General features: G+C 40.5%; 1 protein-coding gene across 1 annotated transcript in view; it reads right to left on the bottom strand.

Annotated features, from left to right (window-relative positions):
- Positions 1–6669: 6669 nt before the first annotated feature.
- The window catches only part of CDHR1 (cadherin related family member 1), a 56953-nt gene continuing 40867 nt past the window's right edge, over positions 6670–22755 (bottom strand). Inside the window, exons 15-17 of the mRNA XM_065408539.1 lie at positions 21071–21299; positions 19744–19998; positions 6670–7221 (exon numbers count right to left, since the gene is read on the bottom strand). Coding sequence (XP_065264611.1) covers positions 6670–7221; positions 19744–19998; positions 21071–21299 — 1036 coding nt within the window. The remainder of the gene's footprint in view (positions 7222–19743; positions 19999–21070; positions 21300–22755) is intronic.

The following is a 22755-nucleotide window of genomic DNA, read 5'->3' on the forward strand; positions in this document are numbered from 1 at the left end:
CATGCAACATTCTTTATAGATAAATACTATGACAGCACTGTGTTGGGTAGCGTGAATTTGTCAGGCCTGATAGGAGCTGCTGTTACAAAGTGAACCGTTTGCCAGTTAATATTGAGGGGTTCTTACTTCATTCACCTTGTACAATGATGTGGTAGAGTTAGCCACTGGCTGAGCGTTGGTTCATAACCCTCTTGTCTGGCTAAAGCATCTGCTACTACATTCTCTCCCCTTAATATGCAGAATTCCCATGTCATATTCTTGGAGGGTGATGCTCCAGTGTAACAGTGTGGAATTGGTACCTTTGGTTCGATGGAGAATGGTTTGTCCGGACCCTAAATTTTCTCTTAACTAGAGAGGCCCTTAACTGATTGACTGCCCACACCACAGCATCACAGTTTTTTTCTATGACTGACTAATTCTGTTCAGTGGGTGTCAGTTTCTTACTCACGAGAGCAATGGGATGCTTTTTGTTACTTCCCGCTGAGTGCATTAGTACTGCCCCAAACCAGTGTCTCAGGCATCAGTACACAGTTCAAACATTTCGTCAAAATTTGGCCTGGCTAGAACAGGTTTTTCTGACAGGCTTTTCTTTACCTTATCAAAACCTTCCTGACACTGGTTTGTCTATACTATTTAATTTGTCTTCATTTTTTTGCACAAGTTTGTGCTAGCAATGTCGCTAAAACCAGGTACAAATTGGTGGTAATATTAACCAAACCTATGAAAGACTGGGCCAGTTAACAATAGGTTCCATCTTCCAGGGAGCAGGAAAAATTTGGCCACCCCTGTACCAATGTCCTAAGTAAGGAACTTTGGCAGCTCCTATTTTATATTTTGATACCCTTACAGTAAGACCTGAATCTTTGAGTAGTGGTAGCACAATTCCCAAGTGTTTTTTATGATCTGACCAATCATTGCTAACTATTGCAATATATATACTATATAAGCCTACACAAAGTCTTGTAATGCATTTAGCACTTGATTGAGAGGTGGCCCCTGCATTAATTAACCCAAAAGGTAAGAACTCAAAGTCCCTATCAGTAATGAAAGCAGATTTTCTCCATGCGTCACTGTCTGAAGGTATTTGCCAATAGCCTTTAATCAAAGCCACAGTACATCTAAAGCATCTAACATGTCAACAATTCTGGGCCTAGGATAGGTGTCAAGTACCGTGACACCGTTAAGTTTTATATACTCAACACAAAACCTTATAGTCCTGTCTCTCTTCAGCACCATAACAAGTGGTGAGATCCATGAACTGTCAGACCCTTTAATTATCCCAATTTCCAGTATATTACATATTTCTTTACAAATTTGCTGCTGTACTTGGTCAGTGGTTCGCTAAACCCTGCTGAAGGCAGGCTCTGGGCCTATAGTGTCAATCTTATGAGTGAAGCCCAGCATGCTAGAGAATATCTGCTTGTGATGTTGCAGCACCGCCAAAATTTCTGCCCTTTTCATCAGTTAACTCTTTGGATGGTGGCGTCTCGCTGCCAAAACCAAAGAACAGACCCTCTGTTGTTATGCTACTGTGGGAAACGTAGGCTATATTAGTGCAATATTAGTGTAGGAGGTTACAGGAAATACTACAGGTACAGAGGGATATTTATCATGTTCCACTTTGAGACAGGTGAAACAGTAATAAACACTGAGTAAAGTCCATTAATTCATGCCTAGGTCATTAAAAAAATAATAATTTAAAAAAAATCCATCTTTTTAAGAAATAAACCATTTTTGTGAAACTGGACCTATTATCACAAGTACATAGGCAGTGGGGTTCCAAATATAATGACATAATAGTAGTAATTTCATTTCTGTATCAAATTTGCTCAGTGTCTGCATCAAGAGCTGTTTTTTTTCTAGCTGCCAGGTCTGCCTTTTAGAATTCAGCTAGCTTTTCAAAGCCCTTCACCCTCCTATTTATCACCTGCAGAAAAGATTCTGCAACATGGAGCTTAACCTGCAAATTTTGCTGTTGACAGGCAGCAGAAGAGAACCACTTTCCTATGAATGGTGCTGCAGAATTAACCCTTTCCTCCCCCAACCTCACTTTTGTCATCAAAGAAAACTGTCTGACTTGCAGCTGCACAAAGACAACCACGATGTTGCCTTTTTTATAGTGTCCTAAGACTTAAGCTAAAAGCAGCAAAAAATAGGAACAATGCCACTGCCAAGAGAAACAGAAAACACTGATGCCATAATCGTTGGGTACCTTTTATGGATTTTATTAATAAAAACATCTGGAATACAGTGTAACTGGTAAGAACACCTGTATTCATTGGGAAAAAAATGTCTCACAATATATAATAAACCATCTTTTTTTCCTTAAATGTTTCTTTAAGACTATTATCTTATATTTCCTGTTAAGTCTCATTTAATTAAATGGTCCTTACAGGGCTTCATCATATTAGAATGAACAATAAATACTGCCATAAATACATCATCATGAAGACAGGGGTCCAGACAATAGTTATTAGCTTTTGGTACTTTATGAAATGTTGTATAAACAGATTCAGAAATATAACAAATGAAATGTACAGATCATTACTTCAAGTCATCACAGACATTTGTGTACCAATACAGAGTGCTCCTCCCTGTGCGGTTATGATGTTACCTCACTATTTGTGGGGGTGGGGCCTGGACTCTAGAGTAGAGCTGTGCCAACGCTGCTCACCGTTGTTTAGTAAATGGTGCCCTAAAGAAGCTGAACATTTAGGCAAAAATTGAAGAAGTGTGTGGAGATGTTAGGGCTGCAACTGTCCAGAACATGGGGCCAGATCCTCAGGTAGTGTAAACTGGCCTTGCTCATCTGAACTCAGGCTGATTTACACAAGCTGATGAACTGGTCCTTCAAGTCTAGGCAGAACCCAAAGAACAAGAGCAAACAATATACGGTTGTTCGCTGTGCCAGATAACAAAGATGAAGAAATGAAAGAACCAGGGGAAAAGCTGCCAGAAGCAACAAGCAACGACAATGGTAACCAGAGCTGAATAGAAAAAAAAAAATAGGCTTGCCACCTGACTTAGTGGAGGGATGCCAGCAGAGAATTTTGCCTGTAGTGTTTTTTGCTATGAGTCTCAGTCGTCACCACTGTTACAAGCCACTATTTCTTTTAAAACATGCTCCAGTTCTATAAATTTGCCTAGTGGGGAATAGCAAAAGCCCAATTAAACTCTGTTTCAAGTAAGTGTTTCAAAGTTACATTTTCCCTACTCAACCATTCTTTGCACAATTCTACTGCACAGCAAATGCTTCTTAATTGTTTTGTATAATAAAACATCCACACTGGTATCCCTCGGTACTCTGTAATCCTCATTTCTAGACTTCAATGAAGCAATCTCCCCACACCCTTCGACGTAAGAATTCAAACAGAAATAGCTCCAGTAATTAGTACACTGGTGGCTGTAAACAATTGCTTTGCAGGTAGATAGGCAGAAATCCTATCTTTTGTTGCTATATAAGGTATGTGGTAACCGTATTAGTCTGTATCAGCAAAAACAATGAGGAGTCCTTGTGACACCTTAGAGACTAACAAATTTTCCTTCTTTGGTATTCACCCCTTCTTGTCAACTGTTGAGAATAGGCCACTTCCACCTTAATTGAATTGGCCTCCTTAGCACTGACCCCCACTTGGTAAGGCAACTCCCCTGTTTTCATGTGCTGTAATATTTATACTGCTCACTGTATTTTGCACTCCATGCATCTGATGAAGTGGGTTTTAGCCCATGCAAGCTTATGCCCAAATAAATGTGTTAGTCTTTAAGGTGCCACAAGGAGTCTGCATTGTTTTTATAGAAGGTACGACTCTCCAGCCTCTTACACCAGTTTTAGGTCAGTGTCGCTGTAGTGATATAATGGAATAGAGACTCAGGCCCATAGTCCCAAAGTACTGTGTACGTCACTGTGCAATTTTTCACAGTATATTGTATACCTATCTCTAGCCCTTTGGAAATACCACTTGCCTCAGCTCAAAAAGTGAAATATAAAATATTCCCTCCTTTTATGAGAAATTTATCCAGAAATTATTATTAGTAGTAAGAGTTTGGAGCCTTCACAGTGTGGATGGAACTGCTTCTCTGCCTGCCAGGCTAACCCAGGCGCTAGCCAATGGCGTCACATTGGTGGAAATCACAGCCAAGATTTATAATATATTTGCAAGGGAATTGGTTAAACTGGCTCTAAGTGCATTTCAAAAGGGTTTTTTTGTGCCACTGCTTTCTCTGGTTATCGTGCACATCTACGGCTGTGAGCTTCAGCCAAAGCATCTGACATAGTGTTTGTCTTTTCTAGCATGGAGACAGCTCGACCCAAAGGGAATACTTTGAAAGCGAAGCTAAGTCTCATTGTACCTGCTTGAACCAAACTGTCAAACCTACAACGGAGTGACTTCAAATGGCTATTTTACAAAGGTCTGAATCTTAGCGAGACAGGCCTCATTGTGCTGCTGAAAAGAATACGTGGCTTTAAACAGGGCCTAAAAGCAGGCAGCGAAGTGTGGTTATAGGAATAGCCTACTGAAGATTACACATTCACTTATAATTCCTGGTACTGCTGCCAAGAATCAATACATGATTGTGGGCCAAGATTTTTTACAATTATTTGAGGCTCTAGTTTAGGGAACACATTCCAATCCTTTTAGGGACTGTGGGAGCTCAGCTGCAGGCTGCAAGCCATGCTGTTTTTGAGCTGATGGGGTGGGAGAGATGTGGGCAGATAGGAGGAAACATATAGAGAACCACAGTGCTCTGACACCATCTGTTGAGTCATTTCAGGCGTGGCACAGACATTACCCTAGGGCAGATGGCTCATCTCACCTTCCCTGATGGAGAAAATGTGATGCAATGGGCAGTCATGCAGGGATGACAGATGTAGAGAAAAGGGACTATATGATGGTTTAGGGATAAAGAAGTTAAGGAGGGATCCATGGATCCAGGAACTAGGTCAGACCAATAGGTCCAGCAGGTCTATAGGTCAGCAGCAGATGCAATATAACCAACAAAATAGTAGGTTAGAAGTATTCAGAATACTTCACCTTCCTCTGGCTTGGGGTTGCCACCCATCCTGATTTTCATGGCATAGCCCTGTATGCTTCAATGACACCAAGAGGAGTCTGAAATATCTCTGGGGCCAATGTAACATGACACTGTGATGTTTGTGTCATAGCATTAGCACACTGTGGTACAATGTCCCACATAATGACTGTGTCCGGGAGGGCAAACTTTTAAAAGTGTCACCTTTGGCCTCATCCTTGGAGTTGGAAACAAGGTGCTACACTCAGTAGTACCGGCCAGCTGCTTTTTAACAAATCAGTGAGGCAAAGGCACTGTTAACCTGCCTTAAGCATCTAGTTAAACTGCAGTTACAGCTGCTTTGCTGGATTGATCCAAAGCAGCCAGTCTGTACTTCAGTGCTCATTTCAGGAATACAGAAAAACAGCTTTACCTGCGCCCTTCTGCATTGTTAATTTCACCCATTCAGAAATGAGTAAAGAGCTTTCCTTTATCAATACTAATGAAAGAGGGTAATCCTAGGTTAGACCCTTTATTGCCATGCTACAAACTGCAGAAAAAAATAGGTGCTTCAGCTGCAAATGAGAGTAGCTTTTTAATTGCAGCATAATTAGGACAGTAATGTTTTGGGCCAAAATGGAAAGTTTTTTTTAAAGACACGTTCCTGACCCAGTTTCCAGGAGGCTCCTTGTACTTTTCATGTCTATTTTTTTGCTCAGTTTTTACATTTCAGTCTTCCTGTTTTAATCACTTCTTGCTTCTCCCCCATTGTTGGGTGCCCTACCCGCAGGGAGCAGCACTGAATTAGCACTAGCCCCACCTCTTGCAGATGCTACACTTTCCATATTTGGACCCATCACTAACTGTTTTTGGAAAGAATGAGTGGGACTTTCCTTTGGCAGGGATGTTTGGCTGGGAAATGGAGGAAAGCATTATGTTAAAGCTGCTCTGGCAAAATCCAGTGTAAGCTGCATGAAAATGAAAAACTTCTCAAAGCCCGACTGTTCATATCTGGGATCAAGTATACTTAAGTTCTAAGCACATCGCTTCACAAGCTGTTGCAAAATGTGGTGTACACCTAAGAGTGTAAGTATCCATTTATAAGTTATTTACTCAGAGAATAACAGCTTGCCTAAATTAAAAAAAAATAACCTCCTATGCTGATATTTCTACAAGAAGGTCAACATTTTCAAGTGTGGTGTGATTTTAAATGCCCAGTTTTAGGCACCATGGTGGCTATTTTCCAGCCCTGGTAAGGATTGACATCAACTGGAGTTGGGGGTGCACAGCTCCTCTGACAATCATGTCTCTTGAAAAAGTCTCAAGTTGGACACCCCCAAAATCACTGGCCCCTCCTGAAAATTATGGCCTACATCAGGACAATTAGCACCTTGGTCATACAGTGCAGGGAGGAAACTAGTTTTTAGAAATGATCTGAATAAAATTCTAGCAACTGACACCGATATTATATGTGAACTAATTCCATTGCAAAATATATTAGCATGTAATACTTGTGCAAAGTAACAGGTGATTGTAGCAGTGGGGAACTGCTTTTAGTTCATTTTGTATTGAAACAAATGGAAAAGATCAATCACACATGCACCTCTCTCCATACACTGCATGGCTATGTGATCTCCATGAGTGGCTGCTGCAGATACACTAAATATGGGGGTTGTTGCTGGCTATGTTCCTCTTTTCAAACTTCTGTTTGAGCTCTGACACCAGGGCATGGTGAGTGCTGCTGGGGCCCTTTTTCTTCCCCGGCTTGTTTATAAACTTGGGGCTTAGGGAGCCTGACACTGTGGTCACTCTCCACTCAGTGGTATTTATCTTGGGTGCTAAAATTGGGGGAGGGGGCAGGGCTGGGGCAGCAGGTGGCAGAGAGGGCACCTGGACATTATTGTTGCTGTTCTCATTCTGCAGACTCTGTGTGTCATCCTCAATGGCAAACTTCTCGGCAGGATTGCTGGACCACTTGAATTTCAGCCACTCCATCCTGACCGTCCTGGGTTGATGGATCTGTCTCTTTTTTATGATCCGTCTCACCGGCATGATTTTGTTGGATCTCTTATTGCGCCAGAACATGGCAGTAGAGATCATGATTGTGATCACCACCATTACGCCCATGACACCAGCTAGCACTCCTAAGGCTTTCATGGGGTTATCTTTAGTTTGCATCAAAAAGGCGGCCATTGGCCCTTTGTGAAGAGTCTGTAAAAGAGTACAAAGAGAACATGTGACTTACTCTATGGGACAGACAGAGATTCTATAATTTCATTTGTCCAAAATATGTAATTATGATGGTTGACCAAGATAAGTTGTCTTTTTGTAAAAAAATAAATAAAATAACCAATTTGATTATTTTACCTTCGAATTTGGGTCATTTAGATTTAATACCAAACTGGACAAAAAGAAATCCCTACCGTATTGTACTGTAATGGGCAAACACTGAAGCTGACAGTGATGTTACTGCAATGATTTGGATCAATCCTGTGTGATACTGGAGTATTTAAGAGAAGAATTAGCTCTGCAAGATGCAGCTGAACTGTTATGCTGTATTTTAGAATTAATTTAAAAGAAAGAACAATCCTGTTGAATCCCAATAAGTGGGACAAACTTTTGAGAAGAAGATCTGCACAGGATACAGTTTATGGGACTGTTACTGAATATGGCATTAAAGATATTTTGACACAACCGTGTTTTTTTGATTGCAATGTACACAATAAGTCTCTAGCAGATGTGTTACATTCTGTTTTCTAGTACTCTTTTACAGACATAACAAAACTGTTTGAGGTAATGGACCTGAGTCGAACAAGATTTTTGTTTTAAAAAAACTAAATAAGAGCTAATGTGCACTATATATGGCATATTAAGGACAAATGAATGAACAGTTCATTTTGCAGTTTAGCACACTGAGTGCTTTGGAGGTCCCCGTATAATTTTTCGGATTTTGCCCTGAGGATGAAGTCTGGATCTTTTCACACTTTTCCAGTATGTGATGGTGGAGATCACCATTGTTACAGAAATGGTGGAAAGGACGCCACTCATGCAAATTCCAAATATTGTCCATGGATGCTTCTTGAGGCCTAAAATATAGGATTTTACCCTTGATTTGATCTGGAAATGTCAAAAATAAGAGAACTTATCAACCGGTGCACCATTATATTCCAAAGAAACTGGCAATTTGTAAATATAGGCATAGTACTCTGGAGACACATAATGCCTAATTTTAGATAACCATGTTTGATGTAAATCTTTATCCTACATACAAGCTAAAATAAAAATTGCCAACTGTGTGAACTAATCCTACATTTTGCCCATCCCTCACCAGCTCCACAGCCAGGAGAACTGTGGTAGATGATGAACACAAAAGATTCTTATTCACTGTTTTAGAGCAGTCGGATTATTTCCCACCCCTCCATTGTTCATGTTCTTCCCTAGCATTGGCAAATGTTCATGGGAGAGCATCATGCAATTGGTGATTCATGTGATCTGAATGATCCCCAGCTCCCCAACAACAGTTACATCTGCATGAGGGTGAGGGCTTACTGAGTGTCCTCACAGGCCTAACAAAATAAGAGCACTGCTCCTTGGAATGGGAGTCCGAGTTGCTCATAAACATACAAGTATCTACATCATATACAAACTCATGGAACAAAAACATACCAGGCTCTCCTTAATATCATTCTACACAAGCTAGAAAGCTTCACATTGGTGCACAGACAAAATGAAATTCCCTTTAAAATGACCAGGAGTGATGGATGTGTGGGGCAAAGTATCACATAGGGAAAAACACCAAGAAAATTAGCTCACACTTTAGTCTGTAAGTGGCCATATTAATCTGATATGGCACGCTCATGTTCTTTTAATTAAAGCCCTACCCAGCTACAGAAAAGGACAGGAAGAAAAAGTCTGGTACATCACAATAGTATATCTTCACCATACACACTGTTCAAATATGGAACCTAAAAGACTACTAATAATACTTGTTTGCAGTGTAGTTGTAACTGTGTTGGTCCCAAGACATTAGAGAGATGAAGTGGGTGAGGTAATATCTTTTACTGGATCAACTTCAGTGACCTGAAGAAGAGCTTCATGTAAGCTCAAAAGCTTGTCTCTTTCCCCACCACAAGTTGGTCCAATAAAAGATATCACCTCATCCACTTTGTCTCTCTGTTAATACTACTTACCATTTGAGACTTGTGAAGGTGACTCAAGCCTAAACTGTCATTGGCAGACATATAGGCTATGCCACTATTTCTAAAACATTTGAGCAGTACACGAATCATCAGCACAACAGGTAGTAGGCAAAGGTAGATAATAACTAAACAATAGAAGTGGTTCTTAACAGCTTATTTATTCTTTTCAACGTAAACCTTGTTCCAGGCTTGGGCTTTCCATTCTTCAAAATTGTTATAAACCTCTTAGCAACCTTGAAACTTTTGCCATGTTTCATCAGCCCTATAATTATTCACAGCTCCTCACTGGCTAGTTTTCTCATTGTAACTGTGAAAATCACAGCAGTAGACATCAAAGAATCTTCTCCCGTTAAAATTGGTGTTTTAACTCCTTTGATGTGCTGTGAAAGAATTGTTAAGGGCTAGCTTCCTTCCTACTTAAACTTGAGAAGACTGGGCTATTTAAACATGCAGAACAATTCACGTTTGTGAAATACTACAGAAGCTTTCAGGATTAGAATTATTTAAATTCTGTGTATGAATATATTTAATGTGTACAAGCTGAATTGAAGATCTCAAACATACAGCACCATACTATTGCTTAATATTCATATCTGAAGAAATTACAGAGAAGTAATATTTTTCATACCCATTCCTATGTGCTGATCTACAAAGTATTAAAAAGCTGGCCAGTTTTCATTGGCCAATTCATTTCATTTCCAGTATAATAACTTGAGGATGTTTCATGTTTAATAATCATATCTGAGCTGGATAGGTCTGAGGCCAAAATGTTTAAACCCCTGGGCCTAAATGTTTCCTGACCTTCCCCTGGGGGTTATGTAGCTCCATACCACTCCCAAGGTTGGCCTGTATGTTAATCACACAAACTGGGCCAGAGTGCTTATGCAAATCACAACTGATTATATAAGTGGTTAAAACCCCAACGATTATAGTCATGCCATTTTGATTGGCTGAGAATTCCATGCCATTATATTTTTACATGTTGTTTCTTACATGTATCCTGTAAATATCCTGACACTGGCAAAATGTATATGTACCATATGAGAGTGGCAAAATGCATAATATTTTCAATATGAAATTAGAAAAATCCATCTTCTCATATGTACTTTAAATCATACAAATTATGAAGAATATAACAAATAGTTCGGAAAGAAAATATTTTCAATATAAGCTGAATCTGATTAAACCAGTGATGTTTTAGTTTTGGCATAAAGCAAGCTATTATAGATATGAATGCTCTGAACAGGTCCCAAATTCAGTGAGATGGGAGACAGTTCTAGGGAGTTAAATTCTGAATCTTCTAACATGAACTGTTGTGTATTTGAATTTAATAATTACTTGAGATTGTCAAATAGGCTCAAATGGAATTATTTAATCAAAGATTAATACTGCACTATACAGAATACAGAAAGAAGACATAACCCTGTAGATGGTGAAGAGAGGGTAGTTTGGTCCCTTTAACTGTACCTAGTGGAATACTGACAGGGTTCATTCTTAGTCTAACTCCCCAAACCTCTGTCCTTTTATAGAGTGTGAGACAAAAAAACTCCTTTTTGGAGGGAAAATACTTTCCCATTATTAATTTTTATCATGTGTTCTGTTTTCCTAATTACTGATGGAATTTTTTTTATAATCCTGTTTATCTGACTGATGAGTAAAAAAGGAATCTCTAACCCAGTCATTATTACTAACTGCTGTGAAATCAACAGTTCTTAATGAGTTAAAAACATCTTTCAGTGGGTTATTGGTTCATCCATTTCAGAACCCTTCTGTAAAAAAAAATTATTCCATATTCATCACCCAGTCCCTTACAGAAAACATCTGCCATAACAAATATCCCTGATCAATCTCCCAGTTTTATTTATAACAAACTTTTCTGTAGATACTTTTATTAGTTTGAGGGGGTCTTTTCCCTGGACACCTATATTCCACAGACTTAGAGATGCTGAGGATAATTAGATACTGCCGAGCACTCAATCGGATAAAAAAATCCTGAGTACAGGTCACTCACATGTTAAGAACCAATGCTCTGGGCCTTAAAATTTAAACACAGTCTTTGCTAATATAAAGATTCTGGGATAATAGTTAATATGCAAATAAATTTAATATACAAGAAAAAGTGGTCTAAAAAGGTTAATATTTACTAACAGAACTCAAGGCTATATTGCCATGCAGTCAGAATCTAAGCAATTACATCTTTAAGCTGTATCCCTCTGGAACAGCTCTGTTCTGCTAACATAGATAGTGCTGGCTAATCCCATTTATTCATGACTTTCAGATAATACAGAGCCCAAGCAGCAAAATTTACATCTGGATCCAAACTTCCCCATGGTAAAACAGATGAACTATTAGAAAGGTGGGAGTGCATCAGGGATCAACAGTGAGCCCTTTCTTGTTTAGCCTCATGCTGGGTACCTGCACAAGGTGCATAGCTTAGTGCATGCTGTTTACAGATGATAGATAGTCTAGAAGAGGATTCTTGATAAATGGAGATGTGTTGGACAGACATGGGCTCAAACTAACCAGAGGAAGAACAGAGTATATATATGTTATGTTATTTTAATATTGTGAACACTGAAGAATTATCCATAAAACTAGCTGGGCAGACAATATCAAAAATACAAAGTTTTCAAGTATCCAGAAGTATGGGTTCCAGGATCTGGGGAAACAGAGGACCAAATTAGAGCTAGGATAATAAACGCCTGGCTCAAATGGAAACAGATAAGTGGTGTAGTATGGGACAGTAGGATACGGGTAAAATTAAAAGAGAAAGTCTTTAAAATGGTGGTTTGTACATTTTTAATGCATGGCACTGAATGTTGGGCAACAAAGAAGAAACAAGAGCAAATGATCTATTCCACAGAAATGCAAATATTGAGATGGATGCATGGTGTAAGCAAGAAAGATCATTTAAGGAATGTGTATGTTTGAGACATGCTCAAAGAAACATCGAGAAAGAAAAAAAAAATGAGGAATGTCTCATCTCAGATGGCTTGGTCAAGTCAAGTGGAGTCCTAACAACTATGTGGGTAAGAGTGTCCAGCAGATCGAGACTGAAGAAAAAAAAGACAGAGATTGACCCGAGAAGAAGTAGTGGGATGTCATAAACAAAGATATGTTAGCATGAAGAATGACAGAAGATATGGCATTGAACGAGCACTTCGGAGGCAGTGGTCTCATAGAGCGGACCCCATTTGATGGGATTAACGCAAGAAAGAATAAATAGCAACCTCTTCAGTGATCTTTCAGAAAACACCATCCTGGCCACTAAGGACGTAGAAGCCCTCTACACCAACATCCCACACAAAGGTGGACTACAAGCCATCAGGAACAGTATCCCTGATAATGTCACGGAAAACCTGGTGGCTGAACTTTGTCCTCACCCACAACTATTTCAGATTTGGGGACAATTTATACCTTCAAGTCAGCGGAACTGCTCTGGGTGCATGGCCCCACAGTATGCCAACATTTTTATGGCTGACTAAGAACAACACTTCCTCAGCTCTCGTCCCCTAACACCCTACTCTACTTGCACTACATTGATGACATCATCATCTGGACCCATGGAAAAGAAGCCCTTGAGGAATTCCACCATGATTTCAACAATTTCCATCCCACCATCAACTTCAGCCTGGACCAGTCCACACAAGAGATCGACTTCCTGGACACTACAGTGCTAATAAACGATGGTCACATAAACACCAACCTATACCGAAAACCTACTGACTGCTATACTTCCCTACATGCCTCCAGCTTTCATCCAGATCACACCACATGATCCATTGTCTACAGCCAAGCTCTAAGATACAACCGCATTTGCTCCAACCCCTCAGACAGAGACAAACACCTACAAGATCTCTATTAAGCATTCTTACAACAACAATACCCATCTGCTGAAGTGAAGAAACAGATTGACAGAGCCAGAAGAGTACCCAGAAATCACCTACTACGGGACAGCCCCAACAAAGAAAGTAACAGAACGCCACTAGCTGTCACCTTCAGCCCCCAACTAAAACATTCCCCCAGCACATCATCAAGGATCTACAACCTATCCTGAAGGACGATCCCTCACTCTCACAGATCTTGGAAGACAGGCCAGTCCTCACTTACAGACAGCCCCCCAACCTGAAGCAAATACTCACCAGCAACCACACACCACACAACAAAAACACTAACCCAGGAACCTATCCTTGCAACAAAGCCCATTGCCAACTCTGTCCACATATCTATTCAGGGGACACCATCTTACGATCTAATCACATCAGCCACACTATCAGAGGCTTGTTCACCTGCACATCTACCAATGTGATATATGCCATCATGTGCCAGCAAAAAATGCCCCTCTGCCATGTACATTGGCCAAACAGGACAGTCTCTACGCAAAAGAATAAATGGACACAAATCAGACATCAAGAATTATAACATTCAAAAACCAGTCGGAGAACACTTCAACCTCCCTGGTCACTCAATTACAGACCTCAAAGTCGCAATACTCCAACAAAAAACAACTTCAAAAACAGACTCCAACAAGAAACTGCAAAATTGGAATTAATTTTCAAACTGGACACCATTAAATTAGGCTTGAATAAAGACTGGGAGTGGATGGGTCATTACACAAAGTAAAACCTATTTCCCCATGCTAATTTTCCCCACGAAAGCTTATGCTCAAATAAATTTGTTAGTCTCTAAGGTGCCACAAGCACTCCTTATTCTTACTTCAGTATATGTAATTTTTCTCCCTTTGTTGTTCCTATACTATGGGACACCTTCAGTGTCATGCTACAGAATTGATTTTGACAAACACTCATAATTAATGGAACTCATTTCAGGTCATGTACTACTTAGCAGGGTTTATCTGACGCTTAGTTCATCAGGCTTTCATATACAGTTAAGTAACTCAGGGGTAGAATTTTTTCCATGTGTGGGGAATTAAATGCACACTGACACAGAGATGAGCCTGAGCAGCAAAATTTACATTTGGATCTGAACTTCTCTAAAATTTTGGAGAGTTCATATCTTGGGTTCTAGTTCAGACCCATCTCTATTTTAATAATGGGAACACTGCATGTACCGTCTTGCTCATCATGATGAAAACTCGTCGGTGGATGAGGCATCGCTGAGCTTCAATACAATTCCTTTGCCAGTTTCCCCAGGCAATAGGACACATTCAGGATGTAGTAACTAGTCTTGGATAAAGGTGCCTAGGGTGTGTTATAAAGCACAGAGAAATAAAAGATAACATGCTTTATGACAAATGAGTTGTTCAAGAGCAATCTCACTGCATGCCACTTTATAATAACCACGCATCATTAAGCTATTTCCAAAGGACAATCTAAGTGGCCTTTCCCAAAGGTAAGGTCAATCCAGGTGAGAGAAATTCTGTCACATCACTGGGCATTCATTGATTGCTAGTCTCACCTTACATTTGTGGAAACTGATTTTAAGAACTTCTTTATGAATACTAATGCTATAACTACCTAGCTATTGTGGCAGGTTCTCTCTTTCCCTGATCATCCTGGTGTTAAAAAACCCCTTTCTTAATTCCTATATAAAAATGTTTCAATTTTAAATTTCTACCTTATTACACCCTGTCTTGTCTCTCATGCCTAATGTATATGCTTATCTCCTATACTTTTTCATATTACCCATTATATATTTGTTCTGTCATCATCATCTATATTTCAGAAGTCTAAATAAATGCCCAAGCTGCTGAATGCCCAAATATACCACTGATTTTAGGAGCCTAAATATGGACTTATGCCCAGTCCTGCAAATAGCTGTGTCCAAATAGCCCCATAAACTTGCAGAGTCCCAGTGAAGTCAATGGGGTTCTGTGTGTATGCAGGTATCCATCTATGTGGAACACCCTACAGAACTGGAGCCTTAAGTGCCTAGCTTTAGTCACTCACATTTGAAAATATTGGAATACATTTTAAGCAGGACATAATGGGAAGGAAAAAAAAAAAAAGGAAAAAAGTTGCTTCTTCAGCATATGTTTCTTATTCTGTCGAGCAAGGATAGGAGATAAAGAAAAGCATTGGGCACCAATCAATACCAATTTCCATAAAACCAGACTCAGTTAAATTAAACTGCTTCTGGATTTTTTTATTGCTGTATTATTCAAAGAGCAAAAGGTCTTTTTGATGTGCTCTACTGACGCACTTAGCCTCAAGGCATCTATCACGAAGGGCACAGCCCTGCACTAATTGCAATGGTAAATGTTAATCACAAAAATATGCCTGTTTAATTACTCAGTGTGATTAACACTGTGAGAAACCTCTAGTTATGCTGTCAGAAAAGCTCTGCATCCAGAAGGGAGTAGTTAAAAAAAAAAAAATCACTCAGCATACAGCACTCTAACCAACAGAGATGGTATATGCACAGAGAAGAGAGAGAAAAGACACATTCACCTATAGCCTGTGTGTGGCTCGTGCATGATCCTAACAAAAGACTGTTTTCTCCACATGGTTAAGATAGTATTGTCCAGACTAGATTTTAGATGCTATATGGACTCTTTTCTACCAGTTATAACCTCAGACAAAAGAGAGACAACCCAGATGGACTCTTCAGTGTGCTAACAGGACAGACACTTAGCAGAGGTGGTCATAAAGAAAGAGAATGAGAACCCATCCACACAGGGCCAGGGCCAGGTTTTCTGCCGCCCCAAGCAGAGGGGGGAAAAAAAAAAAAAAGCTGCGACAGCACAATCGCGCCGCTCCACTCTTCGACAGTTCGGCGGGGCTTCACTCCCTCTCTTCCTCTTCAGCTGCACTTCAGCAGCAGCTCAAAGAGGAAGAGAGGGACTGAGGGACTCGCCCTCAAATTCCCGCCGAAGACCCGGACGTGCCGCCCCAATAGTGGCCGGAGTGCTGCACCTTTGTATTGGCCGCCCCTAGCACCTGCTTCTTTAGCTGATGCCTGGAGCCGGCCCTGCATCCACAGCAGATTTTTGTATTTGGAAATTGAATCTCCCCCACAGGCTGAATCTGAGAGTATTTTTTGCAAGTAACTCTGGACACCACTGAAAAACTACAAGTGATGTAAGAAGTGATCAAGCACTGTGCAAGGATTTTTCTGTAGGGCATGCTACGAAATTCGTTTTGTAGCTCCTGCCTGAGTGGGCTAATTATGAAGGTTGTTATAAAGGGTTGTTACAAGGAGGAGGGAGAAAAATTGTTCTTCTTAACCTCTGAAGATAGGACAAGAAGCAATGGGCTTAAATTGCAGCAAGGGCAGTTTAGGTTGGACATTAGGAAAAACTTCCTAACTGTCAGAGTGGTTAAGCACTGGAATAAATTGCCTAGGGAGAGTGTGGAATCTCCATCATTGGAGATTTTTAAGAGCAGGTTAGACAAACACCTGTCAGGAATGGTCTAGATAATACTTAGTCCTGCCATGAGTGCAGGGGACTGGACTAGATGACCTCTCGAGGTCCCTTCCAGCTCTATGATTCTAAGTGGAATATAGTGGACTGAAGTCCATAAATGCAATGCTTGGGAGAGGGAACACTGAAAATCATTCTATCTGGAGTTGGACTGAATGGAGGGTACACAATATCAGCAGGTTGCTAGCAGGAAGTTAATATAGAAAAAAATAGGAGGAAGGATTGCTCCTCAATTCTGGTGATTGTGTCATCATGGTTGGGGAAGTGGCAATGCATTAACTTTTTGATGAGCCGGTGCATGGGAAAGAGAATGGGGAGGAAGGAATAAATGTATTGGAAAGGTGTGCAAGTCCCAGAGTAGACAAAAGAGCATGAGCACATGCAGGGTGTGGAAATACACAGAACATCTCTTGGTTTCCCAGCTACTTTCCCCATCTCTGCTCGCCAACACTCCTCACTAGGGAATTCCAGGAGGGGAGAGGACATGCACAGGACCTTTCTTTTGCCCCTGCATTTTGCCCAGGGCAAAAAAAGCTGGTGGCAGGTTTGCCTTTTCTCCTGGAGGGGCAGGGGAACTGGAAGTGGCAAGCAGCTCTCTCCATCCCTCTCTGCACCTCGGGAGGGGAGGTAAAACTTGCTGAGGGACCGATATTTTCTGCAGAAGTCAGGCAAGGAACTCCCAAATGGACACATTCTCTTATTAGGAACCAAAGCTTCTTCACCCACTAGCAGGAATTCTTGGAACCTTTAGATAACCAGCCAACCAACAGCTTCTCCTGCCACTCCCTCATCAGCTTCTCTCACCCGAGTCCTCCTCCTTTTGCCAGCCAGTGACCAGAGAGAAGAATGGGGAGGTCTGGGGAGCTGGCCTCCCCAAGTTCAAGAGAGGGAGATGGACAGGGGAAATGGGGGAGCTCAGCTCCCCCATCCACAGAAGATAGAAAGGAGGGAACTCTCCCACTGCTTTTAGCACAGCAGGGGGAATTGCTCTCCAGCGCATTCCCCCTTCTTTTAATCCCGTTCAGCTTGTCTAGCTTGTTGTGCTGATGACAAGTCATAGGCCCCTGTGAGCTCACTGGCTCGGTACCTCCAATATGCTGTCTGATGTCAAGGCCCAGATTTCGGTGATGTCTCTTGCTCAGCAGCTGTAGCTTGCTGGACTAATAGCCAGGCACACACTACTGTGAGGTCAGTAGCTAAGTCCATCCACACTCTATGGCTGGAAATTGTGTGAAAGGATGGGTTAATGGTTATTTTACAATTAGAAGAACTGGAAATGTTCTTAGAATTAATGGGTGGCTCAAAATTCAATATTACGTAGTTCCATGTCACCTAATATTAAATGTGGAAGTGGAATGCTTTATTCTAATGAAGGCACAGGTTATCACCAACAATAAGCTGCCACATAGTTTGCTTCAGGGGGTTGAGCACTTTATCCTGTTTGCTGTAGAAATACTCCACAACTCAGAAACAGTCAAACATCTGACATGTTGGACCAGATTCTTCTAGGAGTGGAAGTGGTATAAATTCAGAGTATCAGTAGAGTTATTCTAGATTTACACAGGTATCACTCAAAGCAGAATCTGGCTCATCATTTTTAAAGAGACAGTTAAAATGAGTTCTCTCTGATGAAGCCTTTTATCTGTCAGGAGATGGATAACAATCAATGGGCTCAGAATATGTGCACAGGGAGCTTCCAGTAGTGAACAAATCTCTTTACCTTGGGTGATTGATATCACGGGAACATGAGAGGGAAAACAGAAAAAATGAGAAAAAGGAGAGAGATGCTAATATTTAAAGGATACAGAACTTTGGCTGATTTTTGACAAAAGCAAGAGAAGGCCAGTCACTGTTAGCATGAAGAGATTTGCATTTATACCCCATGGATGGGTCCAGATAGTAAAAGGCTAGAGGTCTGTCTCTTTTGCATCAAAGCCCATTTGCACCTCTCTGACACCCCTTTTAAGGTCCCAGTACAGTGGAAAAGGGGTTTAGCATAAATGAAAGCACACTTTAAGCCTGATTTTAACATATAAACAAGTCAGATTGAAGGGACACTGCCAACAAATGCATAATATATTTTAAAGTCTTTTTGTTTTGATTACTAACACCACTGAGGATTATTAAAATACATAAAAACTAATTTATTTTTAAACATGCATTTGTAGGTTTACTTTTTGCATTTCACTTTTGCTGAACAATGAAATTAGACTGGATCATTTATTTGTCTCCAGTCAACTTCCAATCAGTAACATTTTCTGGTTCTCATGCTCTGAAGATCATTCTGCTGCAGGTGCCTGCTTACTTTTTAGAATGCTGCTGATACTGCATTATTTTTTAAGATCAAGAAAATATTTTAGTCACAGGAAATCCACACAGATATTCCGTAGATTGATCTCTATATATCTTAATATATATTTATAGAACTTAAATTTGGTATCTAAAAGTTCTTAGGAATAGCCCTTCAGCAGTGGCTAAGTGTGGAGCTCCTTGGAGGAGCTGGGAGAAGGTTCTATGAGTTTTCTGCCTTCTCAAGTACCTTCTATGCATTCACCTCTTTCTTTTACCCACACTGAGATTATGGAGGTTACTACACCCAGATGGCCATGCTGCTGTCATAGGGGAGAGAAATGGATTGCAGTTAGTCTTTGACCTAATTGTCCCCACAATCCCAGTTCTGATCACCTGCTCTCCAAGCCGTAGGGCAACTTTTGGTCCAGTTCCCTTTCATCTCTCTTGACCAACAGCTCAGAAATGTAGTAGTCCGACTGAAGTTTGGTCTCAGGGGCACATAGGTCCTTAACTGTCTGACATCAGATGAAAGGAACTAATCTCCCAGCCAGATTCTAACACTCCCTCCCCCCCCCCCGCAATCAGGATTTTCCCCTTTCCTCCAATCAGGATTTTCTTAGGCCTCTGAGTCCACAGAATTTGGTTGGGCCTCAGGGTTCTGGAAAGGCATTAAACGGTGGAGCTACCAAAAATCTGTTGGGAAAACTCTGATGGCTGGCATTTTATTTTATTGTTTTGCTATTATCAACTCTTGAAATATTAAACAGTGCTCTTTAGAAATGGCGTGAGTGGAAACTCCTCTTTGGTTCCACCCAAACATCTCCCAAGGCTGGTCACTTCTGTTCAATATCTGCTTACCTCTTCTGTGATATCAATCTTCAGCACTGCCGTCGTGCTAAATGAAGGGGAACCCCGGTCCTTGGCTTGGACTACCACAGACCATATGCAGTCTTTGTTCTTGGTGATGTTGTGAATGATATCCAGGGACCTGATATAGGACTTCAGCTTTATTTCCCCAGTGCTTTGATCTATATCAAATACATTGGCTGGATCTGCTTGCATAATAGAATAGTCTACAATGTTGTTGGGTTCTTCTGCATCTTGATCTATAGCCTGTTCAGGAGAAATGTTGAAAAGAGACATGTATTGCTGATGAATTTGGATGAAGGGAGAATGTAAAAGTTCCTGGGCATGTATTTGCCCACTTTAGGGATAGTCAAAGCATCTGCTGTGAGATTACTGAGATATTACTGTGTGACCTTAGACGACAAAATTAGCAGTCCTTTCCATCTGAACCATTTTTATTTTAGATTAAAGTAAACAAGAAAGAAAGTCCAGGTATTATGTATCCATGGACGTGATGGTTATAAATGATTCACTTTATAATAGCAGGCATCTTGTACTAATTTAACGGGTATTTCCCTGCAGCCAGACTAGAAGGAATACTTTACTCTTACAGGTGAAGTTGATAGAAAACAATTTGACAGTGAGCTAGCTCTGTACACCACTAAACTATATTTGTTTTTGTTATTATACTTCAATATTTACTTTTGCTAACCATATGTATATTCTTGTCATCAGACTTGCTAATGTATGTTTGCTAATATATATTTTAGGCAGATTCTCATTTAACTGTACATGATATCTGCATTTTTTTTTTCATATTCCACTCCACAGCATTACATATATTACTTGGAAACTGAAGCCCTCTCATTACAGAATCAATGTAACTATACAGACAGATGCAAGTATCCCCACACAATGGACTTGATCTCTGCTTTGAAGGGTAGCCTGGTTTCAATCCCCATGCACATTTACTCACTCCATGGCATCTGTGCCAATAGTGATGGTGATGGACTTATTTTAAATCTAGCACTATACAGCACACTATGTGCAAACTGATAATTTAAATGATGTAACTTGGGTTTATTATTTTTTACAGAATTACATTTCTTTTGATGCATTTACCCTTTTGAACAGTATGTAAAATATTATCAGTCCATGTTTTAGATCTCTGTTCTACACTGCCACACCCAACAGGCAAACTAAAACATACTAGAGGGAAACAAATGTGTTTGTTCACCCTCATCCCACGTATGCACACTTAGGGGTAGAATGTTCAAAGCACTTGGTGTTGTGCTAACTCTGCGTCCACTGAAGTCTTGGACATAATTTCATTCCTCACCTCTATTTTCACTGGTGATCCAATGATCATGGTCTTTTCCTGGATGTTCTCATTGAACTCCGGAGAATGGTCATTAACATCTAGCACAGTGATAAACACCTCAGCCAAGCTATACTTCCCGTCTGTGTCTTCTGCCTTCACATAGAAGTTGTACTTTGCAGTGACTTCAGCATCTAATGTGGCCCATGGCTGGGTATAAATAATTCCTGTTGATGGATGGATTAGAAATCTGGAGGAGATGCATGAAAAACAAGCATTTTGAGTGTTAAGTTGTGGACGCTCACATCCTAGTCTAGACTATTGAACTGCTGAGGTTAGATATTGGTACCCAGAACAGATGCAAGCTCAAGTTAATTTACATCTTGACTTGTTCGCTCTGCCTAGGCTCAGTGATGTCACACGGCCTACACCAAAGGCTAAACAGTCAATTGACAAACACATAGGCCCCCTAAAGAAGCAGTTGAGGTTTTCCTCTGACATTGGGAAAGCTTGTGTGGCACAAAGCTGGGATAGCTTGTTCTATGCCACCCATTTCCCTGCCTTGCAATGCAGGGTGGTGCATCCGGGATGGGCAGGGCTTTGTTGGGGGTGGGGGTTCGCACCAGACACAGAAAAGGTGCAGTACATGACACTTCACCAGATCTTTGGCCACTGCTCTAAGTTATGCTGGATGCCTCTGCCCAGGACTGAGGTGGTGGAAAGGTGGACTAGAGACAGCTTTCCTCCACCTTCTTCTCAGCTGCACTGAGTGTAAACTCTGCCTAGCTGAGAACTGAGCCTATTGTACAGTACAGTTCAGTTATGGTCTAATGCAGATGAGTATTTAAAGATGTGGGTAGTGGTATAATGCTGGAATTTATGCAGCCGGGAGCCTTATACAAGGCCTCTCCTGTTCTGAAAACAGACCTAAAACCTGACAGATCCCAAATCACTGACCCTACATATTTTTGCTTGTCCTTTTTGTTTTGAAAAAACAGAATTATTATTATGTGGTATTCTTTGTGTGTTAGCCCTTTCAGTTGTATTTTGTAGAAGCTTTTGTACTCATGCAATGCTCAGTGTGATGGTTTTTTCCCAAATGTGATCTCTTTGTGTAGAAACATTAGAGAACTGCATATTTATTCAGGTTATACGTACAATGTATTAGATCGTGTCCTGAATAAAAGAAGATTGATTGACCCCAGCTGAATAGCAGAGGAAAGTGTGTTGCATACAATATTTGGCTCTTAGTTAGCGTCTCAGAATGGGTAAGCTAAATGGTTCTGCTAAGCCCCCTAAAATGTGCAGAGCGATTGTGTCCTCCAAAAACTAATCACTGTTTTATAAACTGGTATTGGGAAGTTGCAGGTATTCAGAATTATCCAGGGCGAGTTCAATTCTATGCACTTTTAATTACTGAGCCACTGTCAAGAGTGACAGGCAAAAGATTGAATTTCTCTTAAAGATGCCAACATCCTGTCTTTTCAAAGGACCCGGTCAATTTAGGCCCCAAATGGAGGTTTTGTAAAAATGAAAGGTTTTATGAATCCTGTAATTAATGCAAAATAGAATAAAGTATTTTTGTGCATTACAATTTTGAGCTCAATATATAATTATAAAATTGGCATTGTTATTATCTATGCTTATCAGTTGTTTGTATTACAATAGTACCCACAAACTCCAGTGAAGACTGAGACCTTATTGTA

Source organism: Emys orbicularis, chromosome 7, assembly GCF_028017835.1.
Source record: "Emys orbicularis isolate rEmyOrb1 chromosome 7, rEmyOrb1.hap1, whole genome shotgun sequence".
Taxonomy (NCBI): domain Eukaryota; kingdom Metazoa; phylum Chordata; order Testudines; family Emydidae; genus Emys; species Emys orbicularis.